This window comes from Lepeophtheirus salmonis, chromosome 3, assembly GCF_016086655.4.
Source record: "Lepeophtheirus salmonis chromosome 3, UVic_Lsal_1.4, whole genome shotgun sequence".
NCBI lineage: Eukaryota > Metazoa > Arthropoda > Copepoda > Siphonostomatoida > Caligidae > Lepeophtheirus > Lepeophtheirus salmonis.
The window spans coordinates 39,775,823-39,792,509 of NC_052133.2; the positions used below are offsets into that span (position 1 = coordinate 39,775,823).

The 16,687-nt window shown below is 32.4% G+C and overlaps 1 protein-coding gene across 1 annotated transcript; it reads left to right on the forward strand.

Moving 5' to 3' along the window:
* Positions 1-12,450: 12,450 nt before the first annotated feature.
* On the forward strand, positions 12,451-13,410 carry LOC121115089 (peroxiredoxin 2). Its single transcript, XM_040709252.2, has 2 exons — positions 12,451-12,883; positions 12,946-13,410. The coding sequence occupies exons 1-2, from the start codon at positions 12,536-12,538 to the stop codon at positions 13,195-13,197; spliced, it is 600 nt and encodes a 199-aa protein (XP_040565186.1). The 5' UTR covers positions 12,451-12,535; the 3' UTR covers positions 13,198-13,410.
* Positions 13,411-16,687: the final 3,277 nt, after the last annotated feature.

A 16,687-nucleotide genomic window follows, 5' to 3' on the forward strand; every position in this document is an offset into this window, starting at 1 on the left:
ATGGCCGCAATAGGTAAGCTTACAATACCATATCCTTTATATGAAATTTCCCATCTTGGAGTCTTGAATCGACAATGGACTGTTGACTTAGACCTTATCTATCACGTAGCCCCAAAGGAAGAAGTGGGAAGGTGTTAAATCACGATATATTGGTTGCCAATTGCGATCACCTCTTTGAGAGATAATACGGTCCCGAAACTTTTCCCGTAAAAGAACGATGATCTCATTGCTTGTGTGGAACGTAGCACCATCATGTTAAAAGTAAACGTTATCCAGATCAATGCCATCCAATTCCGGCCATAAAAATCAGTAATCATCTCTCGATAGCGCAATCCATTCACTGTAACTGTGATATAACTCCTTGCGACTTGTTCCTTTGAGCCACGTGAAAGATAAGGTCTACGCCAACAGTCCAGCGTCGATACTCAGGAATTAAATAATAGTAACAACTGCTAAGGAAAAGAAAATTCATTCTTCATATTACTAATTCCAAATTAATGGGCCAGTTAAAAAACACACCAGATTTACATAATTACTTATACTTATAATATGGTATCTCCTCAAGAATGAATGAATCATGAGAAAAGGTTTATAACATAAAAAATATATATATTCAGGTAGCAGCTACAAAAAAACCTTCTTCCATTATAGTATTATTTTCATCATGATAATAAAAGAGCACATCACATCCAAAGGACCATGTACTTTTGTCATATTGCAGCTATAAAGGTTTCCATTCACTGTAACTGTGATATAACTCCTTGCGACTTGTTCCTTTGAGCCACGTGAAAGATAAGGTCTACGCCAACAGTCCAGCGTCGATTCAAAAAATGCCATTTTTCCTCGAATATCAAAATAGAACCTCTTATTGGAAAACCTGATACAATTTATGACGTCAGTGAAAGCATTATATACTTGACGGCTTTAACGGACAAAAAATTAGTAGTGTAGCCATCTATGTATATCGGACAAATATTGATCATGTGTTCTTCGTTTCATGTATTGTTTTGTTCTTGACCAAAACACTATCATTAGTGATTCTGAAGAAAATGAGAGTAATAAGAAAATATATCTAGGTTTAAATGTACTCTTAACTGTTTGCCTTGTTTTAAAGGTCACAGTATAACTTATTATGTCTATACTCAACAAATTGTATAATTGTTAAAACTTTAATAAATCAATGTTATCGACATAGAGACAGAGTGTTATTTTGACTTTTACATATTATGGAGTTATATTTTTAGAATTATTGATTTTAGAATTTAATCTCGTAATAAGATAGTATAATTAATAACCTTTCAGACTACATCTCATTAGAAGTCTAATAAATTTTTGTTCGAAGTATAAAAATATAATGATACAAGTTGATACTGATATATTATTTGAATTGGGAGTGTTCCTAGTGTATTATTCGAGTCATAGTGGAACTCGAAAAATAATTTACTTTATTAGAACCAACAACTCCAACTCGCCCCAAATATTGTTTTTGGAAAATTCGACTTTGCTTTAATTCGAATGAACAAAGCTCAAAACTAGTGTTGTCATGATATCAATATTTTGGTTCCAGTTCCGGTACTTACAAGAATATACGGAAGATTATGTTTGCAGTAGATGATAGTTCATATAATTGAGATTTTTTGTTAAATTTGTTGGAAAAATAATATAATATTTGAAATTTAAGAGACAATTTTTTTATTCTACCTTTTACTAAAAATTCATTTTTTTAGTGGGGGAACTCAGAAATTTGAGAGATAACGACATCCCAGGGCAATCATTTTTATGACAAAATGGAGCTACAATACCAATTTAGGGCATTGTCGTTTTAAATGCGTTGGTACCGAGAACAACACGACTCCAAACATTAATTTGTATAATGATTAGTCAAATTTATCTTTAGCATCACTCAAAATAACTGCAAGTGCTCCTTTCTTAATAAAAGACGAGTTTAAACCCACATTATATCCATATTTGGAAATTCTCGAAAACTTGGACTAGAACGAACTCAAAAATTGTTCTAACACAAGCTCGATTGCACAGCTTGAACCCAACCCCACTCGAATATAGTACTACTACAGTCTAATAAGGATATCAGATAACGTTACAAAATCAAGCAAAATTTATTAAATCTTACCAATAACCGTTTTATGATTTACTTTCAATTTCCCACTCCAACACTGCTATAATGGTTAAACTGTAAGGACAGCTGTCGACAGGAGGCATGTCCTCTCCATGTTTTATGTTGACGCAATACGCTCCCCATATTATATGTATGTAGAAAGGGAATAGTCGACACGGGGTTTAGTTGACACACTTTAGTTTCTCCTTCAAGTTTCTATGAGTTGTGGTTAATAGGGATGTAAATCGTGGGAATTTTTTAGTTGGCCTGTTTTTGTTTTTTTGGAATTGGTAATCTGAAGAATGAATTATATTTTCCTTTGCATTTGTCATTACTATTTAACTCCTTAGAAATGAACTTCCTTTCCTAATACATTCAAAACCTCATTCAAAATTCGTGTGTGCTCATAAAAAACGGAGTGTAACCTTGATGATTTGTTACAGAGCTATCATTAATAGTCCCTGGTGGAATCAGAGTGGAATTGACGATCGACATCGGAGTAGTTCTTTTGATTGTTCTTTAGTAATTATACTTCCCCCTCCTCCCTTGTCACAGCTTATTGTAGGAGATCTAATGAAACGTCATGACAGCTAAGCTGCTCTCTTCCAAAATATTTTTGAAATTGCCAGGTTTACCATGTTGATTTTTGGTTTCTTTATTTTTAACATGCCGCCCAACATACACACGAATTCCATGACTAGTGACTAAGTATTTTCGTGGAATTGTCACCTATTAGTGCTGCATTAGCTACAGCTACACCAAATGCTGACCTGCGACTCATTTTCAGAGTTTACAGCCTTGGTGTAATTTTTTTTATCTACATTAATTTTGACTGGAAAAATTTCACCCAGTCAAAAAAAAATTATAGTACAAAGCAAAATTCCTTTATTTGGGGTGTCTAGAGCCCTTATAACCCCCCTCTGTTGACGATCCTTTCCAAGTCTACTGGTTTGTGAAAGACGTAGAGTCTCACTTAGGATTTGTTACGGAGTAGAATTGAGGATCGACATTGTGTTAATTTCTACATATCTAATTTCTAGATATGGAGCGGAATTTATCTTCATTTCCTTCCTCTCTTCGACTTCAACTTCATGATGAAGGGATTTAGCCTCTTTCAATGCTATTCATTGGATATCATCTCTTTTTCTTAAAGGATCGTTCATTGTGCAGATGCCCCTTCACATCAAGGTCTGGGATAGTGACATCGTTCAAGAATACATAAATTGCTCTAAATCTTCTACTTATATTTCCATCATTGGATGTAATCTTTATCCTTCGTTTTGGCACGCTATAATGGTTAATATTTCTAAAGATAATTATTATTTGAGATAGGATGTAAAATATGTATATTTATGATTCAAATAGGGTTATTATGTCAGAGTTGTGCCAGAAGCCATTGAAGAGTTATGCAGGATCTAAATCCCATGGTCAACTTAATGTATTCACAAAGGCTGTACATACCTCATCTAACACTAATACGATATATTATTACAGATATAATTGTATAATATGTACTTATTTAGGGAATCAATGCCCTTTAGCAAAGGAGTCTGACGATTTTCAGACATGATCGATGCACCTTTTTAAATGATCAGTCAATGCTAAATGAATTTTGTGCATGGATTTGAAGGATATGTGAAGCAATATAACTCCATTCAAGTCAATAATATACAATATTTATAACAGGTGTTGCATAATTATCTTCTAATTTATGAGATAGGCCTTATGAAGGTCAAAGTATTGATGTTGTGAATGATGTCAGAAATATTTTTATTTATATCTAGTAATATTGTTGATATTATGGCAAAACATTTTAGCTAATAATGTAACAATGCTCTCAAGTTTTGATATGAGTTCACTGGATATTTTTAATCTTACCTCATGTTATGAATGAACGTGAGGGTTTGTATAAATAGAGTATTAGATTATTAAAATTGGGAAATATTGGGTTATTTGACTTTTAAAAAAAATTGAAAGTCCTATTTAAATAGATAAAATATACCTTTTTCTATGGAAAAAAACTTTTTAGAAATGGGTAAAAATATTATGTTATTTAATCAAATATTGACACAGTCTAGGAAAAGGGCTTCAAAAAAGTTCCTAAAAAAACGTAATTCCTTTAAAAATGAACAAACGTACATTTCCTATTTTTTGGTGAAATGAATAAGGCCATGTTAAAATCGTAGCACTGTCCCTGATAAACGTCATCAAGCGTGTAACGCTATTAAAACTACTTCTTAAGATTTAACGTTTTACGCCCTGAATTAAGTTTTAAATGAAAATATTGTTTTAAAATTATTGAAGCATGAATATTAGGGTTTGTTTGTATTTTTTTTTTTTTTCGATAGTCGGTAAAAATTTACATCTTAAAAGTAAAAATTGAGAGTTTGTACCGCAGATAAAAACTGTTGAATTTGTCTTAATCTCAACTTATAATGTGTTTTAATGACATAAATGGGTACATTCATAAACGTACATGATTTGTATACTACTACTTAGCGTACCCGGAATTTTGTCTATGGAGTAAATGACAAGGGTATTTTATGCAAACTGAAATGCACGTAAATGGGCAACCAATGTGTTGTTGTTTTTTTTTTAATGAAAAGTGGTGCCCTTTTCTGATACAACAATGACTTTAAACGTAAACAGAACTTCTTCCCGCATGGTTCTGTTTCTAAGATCTGCTTCTTTATTTATTCTTGATATATTTATTATTTTATAGTATGACAAATTAGTCACATATGGGCGTAAAGGGTTAGAATAAGTAGGTATCACAGGCATTTGTAGGATTATATTTTTGAGGCTTAGTTTTGTTGTTTTTTTTCAAAAAAAAAATCCAACAAATACAGTTTTTGGAAAAAAAATTTTACAACCATGGCTTTTCTTAAAATATTAATATTTTTTGGAAAAAAAACTTCAAAAATCCACAGTTGTTCACAAAAAAAATTAATTTTTCGAAAAAAAATTCAAATAATAATTTTTTTTAATTAAAAAACAAAAAACATCTAACTTAAGAGTACCCCTGGGGAGGTCCATGACTAGAATTTTTTCTTTTTTTTTTTTTTCAATTTTTATTTATTTTTTGTTTTTTTATAACTGCCAAATTTGATAAATAACTTGTTTTTAGGGGAGACAAAAAATTGTTTCAGATTTTTTTTTTGGAAGAGACTAAATTTGAGCAAATAACTTATTTATGATAAATAATGAATTTAAAAAAAACTGAGAATTTTGATATTTAATTTATTTGAAGTTATGTCTAATTTTTATTTAAACAAATCTTCAATAGGGAGTTGGGGAAAATTGCACGTTGACCCCTATAGTTACCGCACTAATGATAGGTACTGACAAATCAACGAGATGATAATACTTATTATAAGCACACCTAGCATTATTTAAGGCCTTTATGACAGGTGTGAGTAGCTCCCATTTGAAACATTGTGCCTCTAAATCAGTTGTTTTCTCTTTAATTAATTAATATTAGCAATTACCAAATTTCAACTACAAAGAAAATTAATATTTTTATATGTTTCTAAAATGTATAAAAAATATACTGTGTGGCCTGAGATTCGGGAGAAATGCATCCCTCTCACGCCGATTGAGTGAGACTTGAGAGCCCTGATGTAAGGTCGTGCGGATTAAACGAGTTCAGAAGTTGTTACATATACTTGGGAGGCCTAAGCCTTTTTTTCTAATTTAGCCTAATTACTGTGTTACCTGATGATAAAGTCACAGGTTAGTTAGAAAAGTAAGTGAAATTCCATTTTTTTCCAAACTTTTTCTTGACAGTGTACGTCAGCATCAAATAATCATGACATTTTTTGCCAATTGTCACTTTTATTTCTTTTTTTGGCATTTTTTGATGACATCCTATGTACAGGGTTCGGAAACAAAACGTGGACTGAAAAATTTCAATAATTTTATTTTTTGATAAATAATTTTAAAATTTGTTTTAACGAAACTTTGAGACATGATTTTTGTGAACCTTTTCACTCAATATTGTCACCCTCAGCAGAATCACAGCCTCCACGCGGCAGCGGAAAGCCTTGCAGGAGTTGATGATGAACTTTTCGGACAAGTTGTTCCACTCCTTCACAATGGCGGCCTTCCGGGACTAAACATTCGGGTAAGATGTCCAGTTAGTTTCCCTCTCCAAAGTGCCCCACACAGCAAAGTCCAACGGGCTCAAATCCGGCGAAGATGATGGGCACATGTCCTTGTGGCAAAAATCAGCCATGTTGTCGGCGCAGAACTTCTGGCATTTGGCCGATATATGTGAGGGTGCACCATCTTGGGTCCACACATAGTTGTCTTCTGGATAGGTGGCCTTGAGCCATGGCATTATGGTGAACCTCAGCACCTTGTACTAGGCCTCCTGGCAAATTTCTACCCACCCTTGAAAAAGAAGAGATGCATTTTCTTGCCGTCAGACGCCACGACCCTCAGGACCATTGCTTGGGCCAGATTTTTTGTACAGACACCCCCTTGACCTCCTCTGGTGATCCCCAAGCCAACGGTCGTTGAGACAGGTGTTGACCTGATCATGGTGAAAATCTTCTCGTCATAATTTTTTTTACTGTGGATCCATTTGCTTTGATTCACACACGAACTTAATAATAATATAATATATGATAGGTGGCATAGAGTCTTTGTTAAGGAGGACAAACCAATTCCTCCTTCACAGCACTCCTGATATTCCCCTCGTCCACGTCAAACTTGTTTTAGAGAGGCAATACATGGATTTTGTGGGGTCCTCCTTGATCTTCTTGTTCAGATCCCACAGAAACTCAGAATCTTTTTTCAAGTTGTGTCCCCCACTTCCTTCTTTCCTTGAGAGGTATTTTCCATCCATTTTTCATCTTGGCCAACTTGTAAATCAGGCTCCTGGATCACTTCACAATGTCCATAATCTCTGTAACCTCAATTTTGGCATCCAGAAGGCCTGATATCCTCTGCCTTTTTGATTCTTGATCACCCATGATGAAAGATTCGAGAAGTATTTATTATTGTATAACTATGCAAAAAGGACAAGAGATTCGGAATATGCTGTAAAAATCACAAAACCTCTCTATTTTCATTATATAAGAAGCATTTATTAACAGTCCACGTTTTGCTTCCGAAGCCTGTACAGATAGAAAGATATCTATAAAATATGTTCTAGAATGCGGAAACTGCTTTTCGAGCTGGCAATCTGAACAGGCTCTTTTTATTTTCCAAAACTGTTATCATAATTTTTAAAGAGAGAGCATATAAGTTTGGTAATCTCTATTGTGTGTGTTCATGAAAGACGGAGAGCAACTATGAGGGATTGTTCGGGAGTTATAAGTGTATACTCCTTGTTGGACTCGGAGTAGAATTGAGGATTGGCATCAGAGTCATTCCACCCTATTTACCAATTTTATATACGGTGTAGGATTTGTGTTTTTTTCCTTCGTCACACGGCTGCTTGCTGCTGATCTAATAAAATACAGCTAACCTGCTATCCTCCAAAGCATTCTTCAAATTGTCGGGATTACCACGTTTATTTTATTTTTACATACCGACAGGATATATTTTACACATCCCTGCGGATCGTTAATTAGTTTCACTAGTTAGTCTTTTAGAATGCCGTTACCTTAATTGTAAAAACCGTAACTTTTTTTCAAAAAGAAACAAGAAAAAAGGCCCAAAATTAGTTTGTAGTATCTAATTAATCCCATTTATAGAATTATTTATTAATAATTGTTGGGAAGCTGTTGTTCACAGCTTAAAAAGAGCTAATTCGAATTTTATCTATCAACCTTCATAGAAAAAAAAGTAGTAAAATCAACAGCTAACAACAAAATACAATGTAAAGCCATGCAAAACATCATTTCTACTTGTTTGTTTCTTTCAAACTTTTAATAAGTTTGAGAAGAAACACCTTAAAATGTATTGGCAAGTACTAAATAACCCAAAGATTATTCTGCAACGCCCTCCACAAATTTTAATAATGTATTTTAAAGTTTTTAATATATTTTATAAAGTCTTTTGAATATTATACATGATATATTCCATTTTTTATGCATCTGTTTATTAGAGATATTTATTCAATTGATATTAGGATGTTTTTAAGGAAATGGAGTGATGTATTTAGTCTTGTTTTTCAATGTTTCTACACTCTACAATATGTGTTGGGAGACATATCTATCTGTACACTTATTATTCACAACAAAATTATATATGCATTATTTAATTCAATAGTTATATCTTAAATGTAATATATGTATGGATGATGATGATATAACCGGTTTTGCCTTGTTTATGAAAACTTGAAGCCATTTATAAGCTATAGAACTTTGTACGCTACGAAAGTCAATCGTAATACTGGGTGGTCCATTGAAATCTGAACCCTTTCTAATTCAATAATTAATGAAGGTTGAGAGATTGAAATTAATTCATGTTTCAATATATTAAAGAATAAATAATTAGGTACAAGACAAACCAAATCTGAGCTCTCTTGCTTACTACAAGTCGAGAAAATGACACTTGAACGTGATTGACGAATTACCATGGTCTCCAAGACCACCGTCTAGGTCGTCAGCAAGTCCAAAACGTTGCAGGGGAAGAAGAGCTCTGTCAAAAAAAGATCAAACTGGACCCGGAGGAGTTAAAGAAGACAGCCTAACCTAATCCCCTCTAGTTCATGCGGGTTCTCACAAGAGATCTCTGGGTTTCACACCAGAATGTCCAGAGAGCTATAAAAAAAAGTGGGTAGAAAGAGCCTTGTGAGGGTGAAGAGGCCACTTTTGACAAAAGTAATTAAAAAAACATCCGCTTCATCCCAATACTTTTTTGAATTAGTATTTTGAGTCCTTTTGAACTTTTTTTGACACTTTTAACCCCCTGCTGCCCTGATGCCAACCTGCATTGGCTGTCATCTAATCACAGATGTCCTCAAAAACACCATCAGCCAGCACTCTAACATCATAACAGCGTGTGGCAGGCCACCTGAAAGCCATCATTGCCGCTAAGGTAGGCTACATGAATGGATAAGAGAGCCCAGACACAAATCTATTTATAGCATTAATTTTGCTGAAATTCTATTGTTAATCATTAAATTATATCTTGTTGAAGTTTAAAATTCAAAAAGTTTAGATTTTAATGAACCACTCAGTATATCCAAGGTTCATCATACTATATCACATGAACGGCTGTGCTGATGAGAGATATCATTTTTATTTTAATATTGCATCATCAAATCATTTGTCTATAAAACTATACATAGTTAGTAGTGTTGGGGTAGTGTTTGAAAATCCTAGACCGGCCTGAGTGGACCAAACTAATTCGGTCCATTAAAGAAGTTTGGTCCAGGTCTGTCTCACAAAAAAATCAATCTCATTTAAAATACGGTCTTGACCGATTTCTAAAGATAAATTATTGATGACGTCAATTGGGTTTCAAAATTATCAAGATAGACTTACAATGACGTCATATGAAGTAAAATGTGTTGGATAAATCTTATTTATACAATTCATAATTCATACATTAGGATAAGGTTTGAAAATCGATACATAGATTGAGTTCAAAAGAATCGATTCACAATTAAATTTTGGTCTTTGTTCTGGAATAAGAAAGTCTAGAAAAATCCGATAAGGTCAAACATGATAAAAATCAGTCTTGGGCTGATTCCTGGAACCATAGGGATCATTTCCCCCCTCCCCCCCGCCCCCCGCCCCACTTTTGAAGAATTTCTAAAGTGATCTAAATAAAAAAAATTAAAATGTCACAATTTGACAATTCAATTTTATTTTCCATCAAAATGGATTTTTTTAAACAAAAATTTTTAGCAAACATCGTCATGAAATAAAATAATAAAATAATTTGGGAACGCGAAAAAAATGATGAGTAATTAATATTCTAGTTTAAAATGGAAATTTGCATTTGTATCTCTTTGAACCATAAAAAATTGATAAACAATTATCACAAACCATTGCTCAAAAAACATTTAATGGTTATAACCATTGTCTAGTTTAAAAAATCAAAATGCTGTTCCTTCAAATTGTCCTTTTTTTTTTTAAATTGTAAGACTAAAATTGTTCAAAAATTTAAATTTTCTAAGACAGAAATTAAAATGGGTAAACAAACAGAAAAGGTTGCTTGAAAAATTATATATTTTTCTCCCTCAAATTTATTTTCGAATCAAGATTAAAAAAAGTGTAGACCGAATTTTACTACAAGACTGGTCCAGATCGAAGCTGTACCGAATTAACTAAAATTATTACGTTCTCAGTCCGGTCTAGGATTTTCAGACCGAACCCCAATACAAAGTTGTAATTTTTTTTTTCTTATCACGAACTACAGTTTTATCTCATTAACACAAAAATAAAAATAAATTTTCTTGTCAACTGTCGATATTTTTGTTTATTTTCCCTTAGTTAGTGTTATGATCTTTGATTTACGAGGTCATATATTTTTTTTATCGGCCCCAACATTTTTTTTTTTTCAGGAAAAATTTAGAATGGTTTCTTTATAGATTTGTTTCGAATTATAACTAGATTTCTATTTTTTGTGGTAAAAATATGAAAACCAAAATTATGCATTCATTTTGCAAAAAAGTAGTTAAGTAGAGGAACACGAAAAACTTTTTGTCCTTGCTGGATTTTAATTTTTGTGTCCAAAATACATGGATTTGTGGCATTTCTTCTCAAAATTTGGAAATTGATATTTGATAAAAAAATCTCAAAAAATGAAAAATTATTCAGAAAATGACTGATACTTCAGTTAAACATCAATTTTTTAGTCAAATTTATAGGCAGACAAATTTCTACAAACCCTATTTTGTCTAAGAATCCAAAATTTCATTCGAAACTCATTTTTGTACACCTGAAAAAAATGAAAGGCAATTTTCAATCATTTCTTTTTTTGCCCATAACTTTTTGATTTTGAATATATTTAGAAAACATACTTATGTAGTGACAAGACTATTAAAGACTTTCTTCTTACCTACATTTGAAGAGGTGAAGAAGAAAATGATTTTTTTTCTTTTTCCCCGTTAAAAGGCTCAACATTCTCATATTCAACACCTTTGTTGATTATTTAAATATTATTATTAAACCATTTTTATATTTATATTTTTAAAATCAAAACAATTTTTAAACCGATTTATACTTCAGATTCTGAGTGAAATCATATTATTAAAGATTAAGATGTATTTGTATAATATATGTATTTTATTACAAATTATTTTAAAACGTACAGACTAAGAATAACTCTTCTTTCCCTTTAATACGAATTATTTTATTATATACATACTAAGAATACTAAGATAAACTTGCTAATCCGTAGACGGACGGGCGGATAGGCACGTACTGTAATATTATATTATAGTAGATGGAATTAAACGAAAGATTTAAGAGATTTTTGAGATGCTAGTCACTTTTTGATATTAAATTCAACCCCTAATCAAATCTCTTTGATCTCCAAAAACAATTTTTATGATTTGGGTATAGAATAAGTCCTCTTTATATGACCCATTCCCAAAATCAAGACCCCGCCTTATCCTAACCAGGTTTAACAGACACCTATGCAAAGTTTCAGCCTTCTAGGCCCAACGGTGAGGGTACCTATAAAGGACAGACCCACACAAACTGTATTTTATATATATAAAGATAAAACATTCTTTACGTACATAGATTGGGGAAAAGAAGGTACTTTTTTGGCAAAGTCATGCAAGGTACAGCCATTCCATAGCAAAAGAAAACTCTAGAAAATAGGTATACGAATTGATAAAATAAGGTAGACTATTTTGCCTTTACCATATCGTTTATATAACTAACTGTAAACACATATTACAACGAGATAATGACCAATGTTAGACTGACATTGCATTGCTATAAAAGATGTTTATAGTGAGATATTTGGGGATTATTTTATAATGATGTTTTAATAATAAGTAATTTATTAAAGAAGAATCTGCATAATAGTTTTGTTTTCATAAAAGAAGTGCGATTATATAATTAAAATAAGGCGTACAATATATAATATTAGTATGAATGTGAGGTAAAAGGATTCCTTCCTTTTTTATTATTACAGACATGGGTATCAATCTATTAGAAATAACGTGTCTATTCCGTTACAGAATTGAAATCAAAATACCCATTTTTATTGGGGGATATCAGGCCTTCAAGTAAAGGATAAGAAGGTAAAATATAGTGGTATCCCTGTGCAAATATAATGTTTATTAGCCAATCGGTAGAGGCTTAGAAGAGGGAAAGAGAGATGGATAGAAAGAGAAAGAGTACTATGGAAGGAAAAGAAGAGAGTTCCTGTTTTTCTTTCCTTCTTTCTTTCTCTCTCTCTGATTCTTTCGTATGTTACATATGAGAATTCAGTCTTATATCTGCTACCGGCAAGTGAACTACCTCTGTCATCTCTCTTTGTAATATCCGACTAAGTAACAAAATGAGTCTTCAACCAACGAATGATGCTCCTCAATTCAAGGCCATGGCCGTTGTGAACAAGGAATTCAAGCAGGTGTCACTCAAGGACTATACCGGCAAATACGTGGTTCTCTTTTTCTACCCCTTGGACTTTACCTTCGTTTGCCCCACAGAAATCATTGCCTTTGGAGATCGGGCTGCAGATTTCCGTAAAATTGGATGTGAGGTCCTTGCCTGCTCCACTGACTCCCATTTTTCTCATCTCCACTGGATCAACACTCCTCGTAAGGAGGGAGGACTTGGGGACATGGACATTCCCCTCATTGCGGATAAGAACATGGAAATTTCTAGAGCCTATGGCGTGCTCAAGGTAACGCAAATCAATTCAATTCTCATAAATCCTCATTCATTGTTGTATTTGTATTTTTGTAGGAAGACGATGGAGTGTCCTTCAGAGGACTTTTCATCATTGACGGCACTCAGAAACTCCGTCAAATCACCATCAATGATCTTCCTGTCGGAAGATGCGTAGACGAAACCTTAAGACTTGTACAAGCCTTCCAATACACGGACGTGCATGGCGAGGTTTGCCCTGCTGGATGGAAGCCAGGAAAGAAGTCTATGAAGCCCAGCAAGGAAGGTGTCTCATCTTACCTCGCAGATGCTGAACAATCAAAGAAATAATACAGAAGATCTCCCCTGTAGTTATTAGTTTCCATACCAATTCTCTCTTTTAATTCATTCGATTGGACACTGTTACCATGTTCCACTTTTTAATTGTACCTGGTCAGTCAGTGCCCAAGGTCATTGATTGATGAAGTCTATCAAATATTTATGTATTCCCCGGTGTACTAATAGTTTTTAAGATATAAAATATACGACTTTTTAATATATTAATCCGTATATGTTTTCCTCATTTTGCACGCTAAAATATATATATATAGTAAGGCACATATGTCGTTCCACAGTGTATCAGGTATTTAAATGGGAGTGAAAGTTTCTGCCCGAAATGTGGCAAATAATGATTTCTCATTTGCTATTTAGTTTATATTATTTTCTACAGAAGAATGACTACTTTTTCTGTAAAAATGAATCGTATGTATCTGAAAAGGTTATACATGCATTGTACTTACTTAATTATTGATGTAACATATGACATTTTATTTATGATGTAACTATGAAGTGTCATGTAGACTAGGCGTGTGGGCATAAATGTATGCACTTGGTTATATTTGTATCACATGAAACGAAATCAAATTATAAATTGTTTCTCTTCGCGTAGAGCTGAATGACAAACAGAATTGGATGATCTCTGCATTTCCCAGAAATATTATTTTGATTCCTAGAAGGTAAAGGAGTTATTAATTAAATAGGATCAAAAACTGGATTGACCAATTAATTTTCGAAAATACGACTACAATGCGTGATTAACAAGGGGAGTGGGAAAAAAATAATGCTCTTTTTTTTTTCTCAACTGGACTTAGGTAAAAAATGAAAATAATCAAGACTCGTTAACAGGTTTATGAATAATTTTTAGAGTTGTGACTTAATTGAATTCCAAGGGATTGTAAGGTACATGTGGTGATTCAGCATAAAAATAATATTTAATAAAAATCAAGAAAATCCTAATATATGTTTTTACCTACAAATATATACATATAGCCTTTAATTTTATCGACATGTTTGAGTAAGTTATAGGCATATTACTCAAATTTGTGGAATGAGTTAAGATACCCAAAAAAAATTAACCATAACTGAGAACTTTTATTTGATTTCAGTGACTTATATTATCTCATTATAAATAAAAAATGTCTATATTGGCAACTTTAAATACAAATTGTGGCGCCTTCAAATGGTTGATAAAATAATTTCTTGACAGAAATCGATAATAATTTGTCAAGGAATACAAAAATAATCCACACTCAATTTTGAGAAGAATCATTCCGGCTTGCTTTTTGTGTTGACGGGCCACACAGTTAGAGTTTTTTCTACACGCAACTCATCATTTATTTTTGATATTAATGATTAGAAATGAAAATAATACTATTATGGAAGATTATAAATATATACTAGTATATTTAATTTAACCTTAGTAACGTATCCTAATACCGAATCTTACGACACATGAACAAAAGAATGGCATTTGAATAAAATACTTCTACTGGAGAAAAAATTACCTATTGGCAATTACATATGCGTTTTTATTTTCTAAAACTGTTTTTATTATTCTTTCAATATTGAGGAGATAACTTATACGTATACACAATAAAGTGTAACCACGAATGTGTTTGCACATGCATGATGAAAAGGAACGTCCAGGTATTATAAGTGTAAATCCTTGTTGGACTATAAGTAATTTCTGCGTATATAATTTGTGTTGATTTCCTTCATCTCATGGCTGCTCGCAGCTTATTGAATGATACGTCATGACAGCTGAGCTGTTCTTCTCCAAAACATTTTACAAATTGTTAGTGTGACCAAGTTAATTTTCGATTTTTTTTTTCCGTACCGGTGTAGAGTATTATTTGCATTCATGGCAATGATTAGTGAGGAAAATTAGGTGTATTTAGAGATGTATAAAAAAGAGGAACAGAAAATCATCATGGTAACCCTGACATTTTGAATAATATTTTGCAGGAGAGCAGCTTGGCTGTAATGACGTTTCATAAGATCAGCTACAATCAGCTGTGACGAAGGGGGGGGGGGAGGAGGAAATAAACAATGGCATGCACATGAATGACTCTGATGTCGATCCTCAAGAGTCTTCTCGGAGTCTAAGAAGGACTTAGAATTATAACTCTCCAACAAATAATCAAGGTTACTCTCCGTCTTTTAGGTATAAGCACAAACTAATGTTCTAACAGGTTTTGAATGCAGTAGGAAAAGATGTTAACTAATCAGGGATTAAATAATAATGACAATAGCTGAGGAAAGAAATCCTTCTTCAAATTACCAATTCTATAAAAACGGACAAGCTAAAAGATACACCCGATTTTCATCACTAGTAATGATTATGATTAAATACAACTAGGATAACAGTAAGATTGTATTTTTTTAAATACTATTTTAAATCTCATTTTGACTTAGTTTAATCTAATGCATTGCTGATGTAAGTAAAGGGAAATACTAAATACTGAAAATGATGGAGTCGTAGGTTAAAAATGAAATGCTGTTTGTAATTCCAGTATCTGAGACAATTCTTATTTTTTAATTCATGTTTCTTGTCATTTTAAAACAAAACACAAACCTTTATTATCAATTTTCAAAATATTCAGCAATATAATCATATTTATGTAATTCCTACGGAGAATTCGGAAAAATAAAGCATTGTAATTGCAATTTTAATTAACGTAAAGGAAAAATAATTTGCAATAAGGTTGTAAAGAAAATTGCAAAGAAAAATAGAAAAGTGGAAAAATTGGCACAATTTAATTCTTTTAAGCTGACGTAGTAGGTTATAAGAAAAGACTATATTTTATCAACACCTTTAGATAATACTGAAATATGATAAAGAAGGATTTGGTCGGCTTCATTTTTGCATATCTATCCCATTGTTTTTAATAATAAAAAAATAGTAAAGAAATAATCAGCTTCCATTCAACTCCCATCTATTATCACTTAAATAGGCTTTATCCAGGGATCAAAGTTAGTCGGAACAGAAAAAAATCATATGACAAATTTTAAATGTTACCTTATTTCATTATAAGATAAGTGTTGACGACAAGCTACCCGCATAACAGGATACCAGATGTAGATTCAAAAAATATCCCCACGGTCCTGGTTTTATTTATGGGTAAAAAAAAAAAAATGAATGTAAATACATACATATTATTTTTTATCAAGGTGTAACTAAATTTTTCTTCCTAGAGTTGACATGATTGTAATGAAAAAACTACCTATAAAAATTGGAAAAGGAAAAACTGTTGTTGTGAGTGCTTTTTCTTATTTTTTGTTCATTGTATAATAGGTTGTTGCTTTATTATCTCTTCCCTCTGAAGTAAGCATTCTCGCCTATCTTTGGTATAATTTTTTTTAAATGCATTATAAAATAAATATATATAAATTTGAATATAATTACAATATTTTCTCTGCAGTAATGCTATTTTAAATGTAGAAGGTTCTCCCATTCATAGCAGTAATTCATCCTTCTCCCCAAATTATATAACAGACAGCT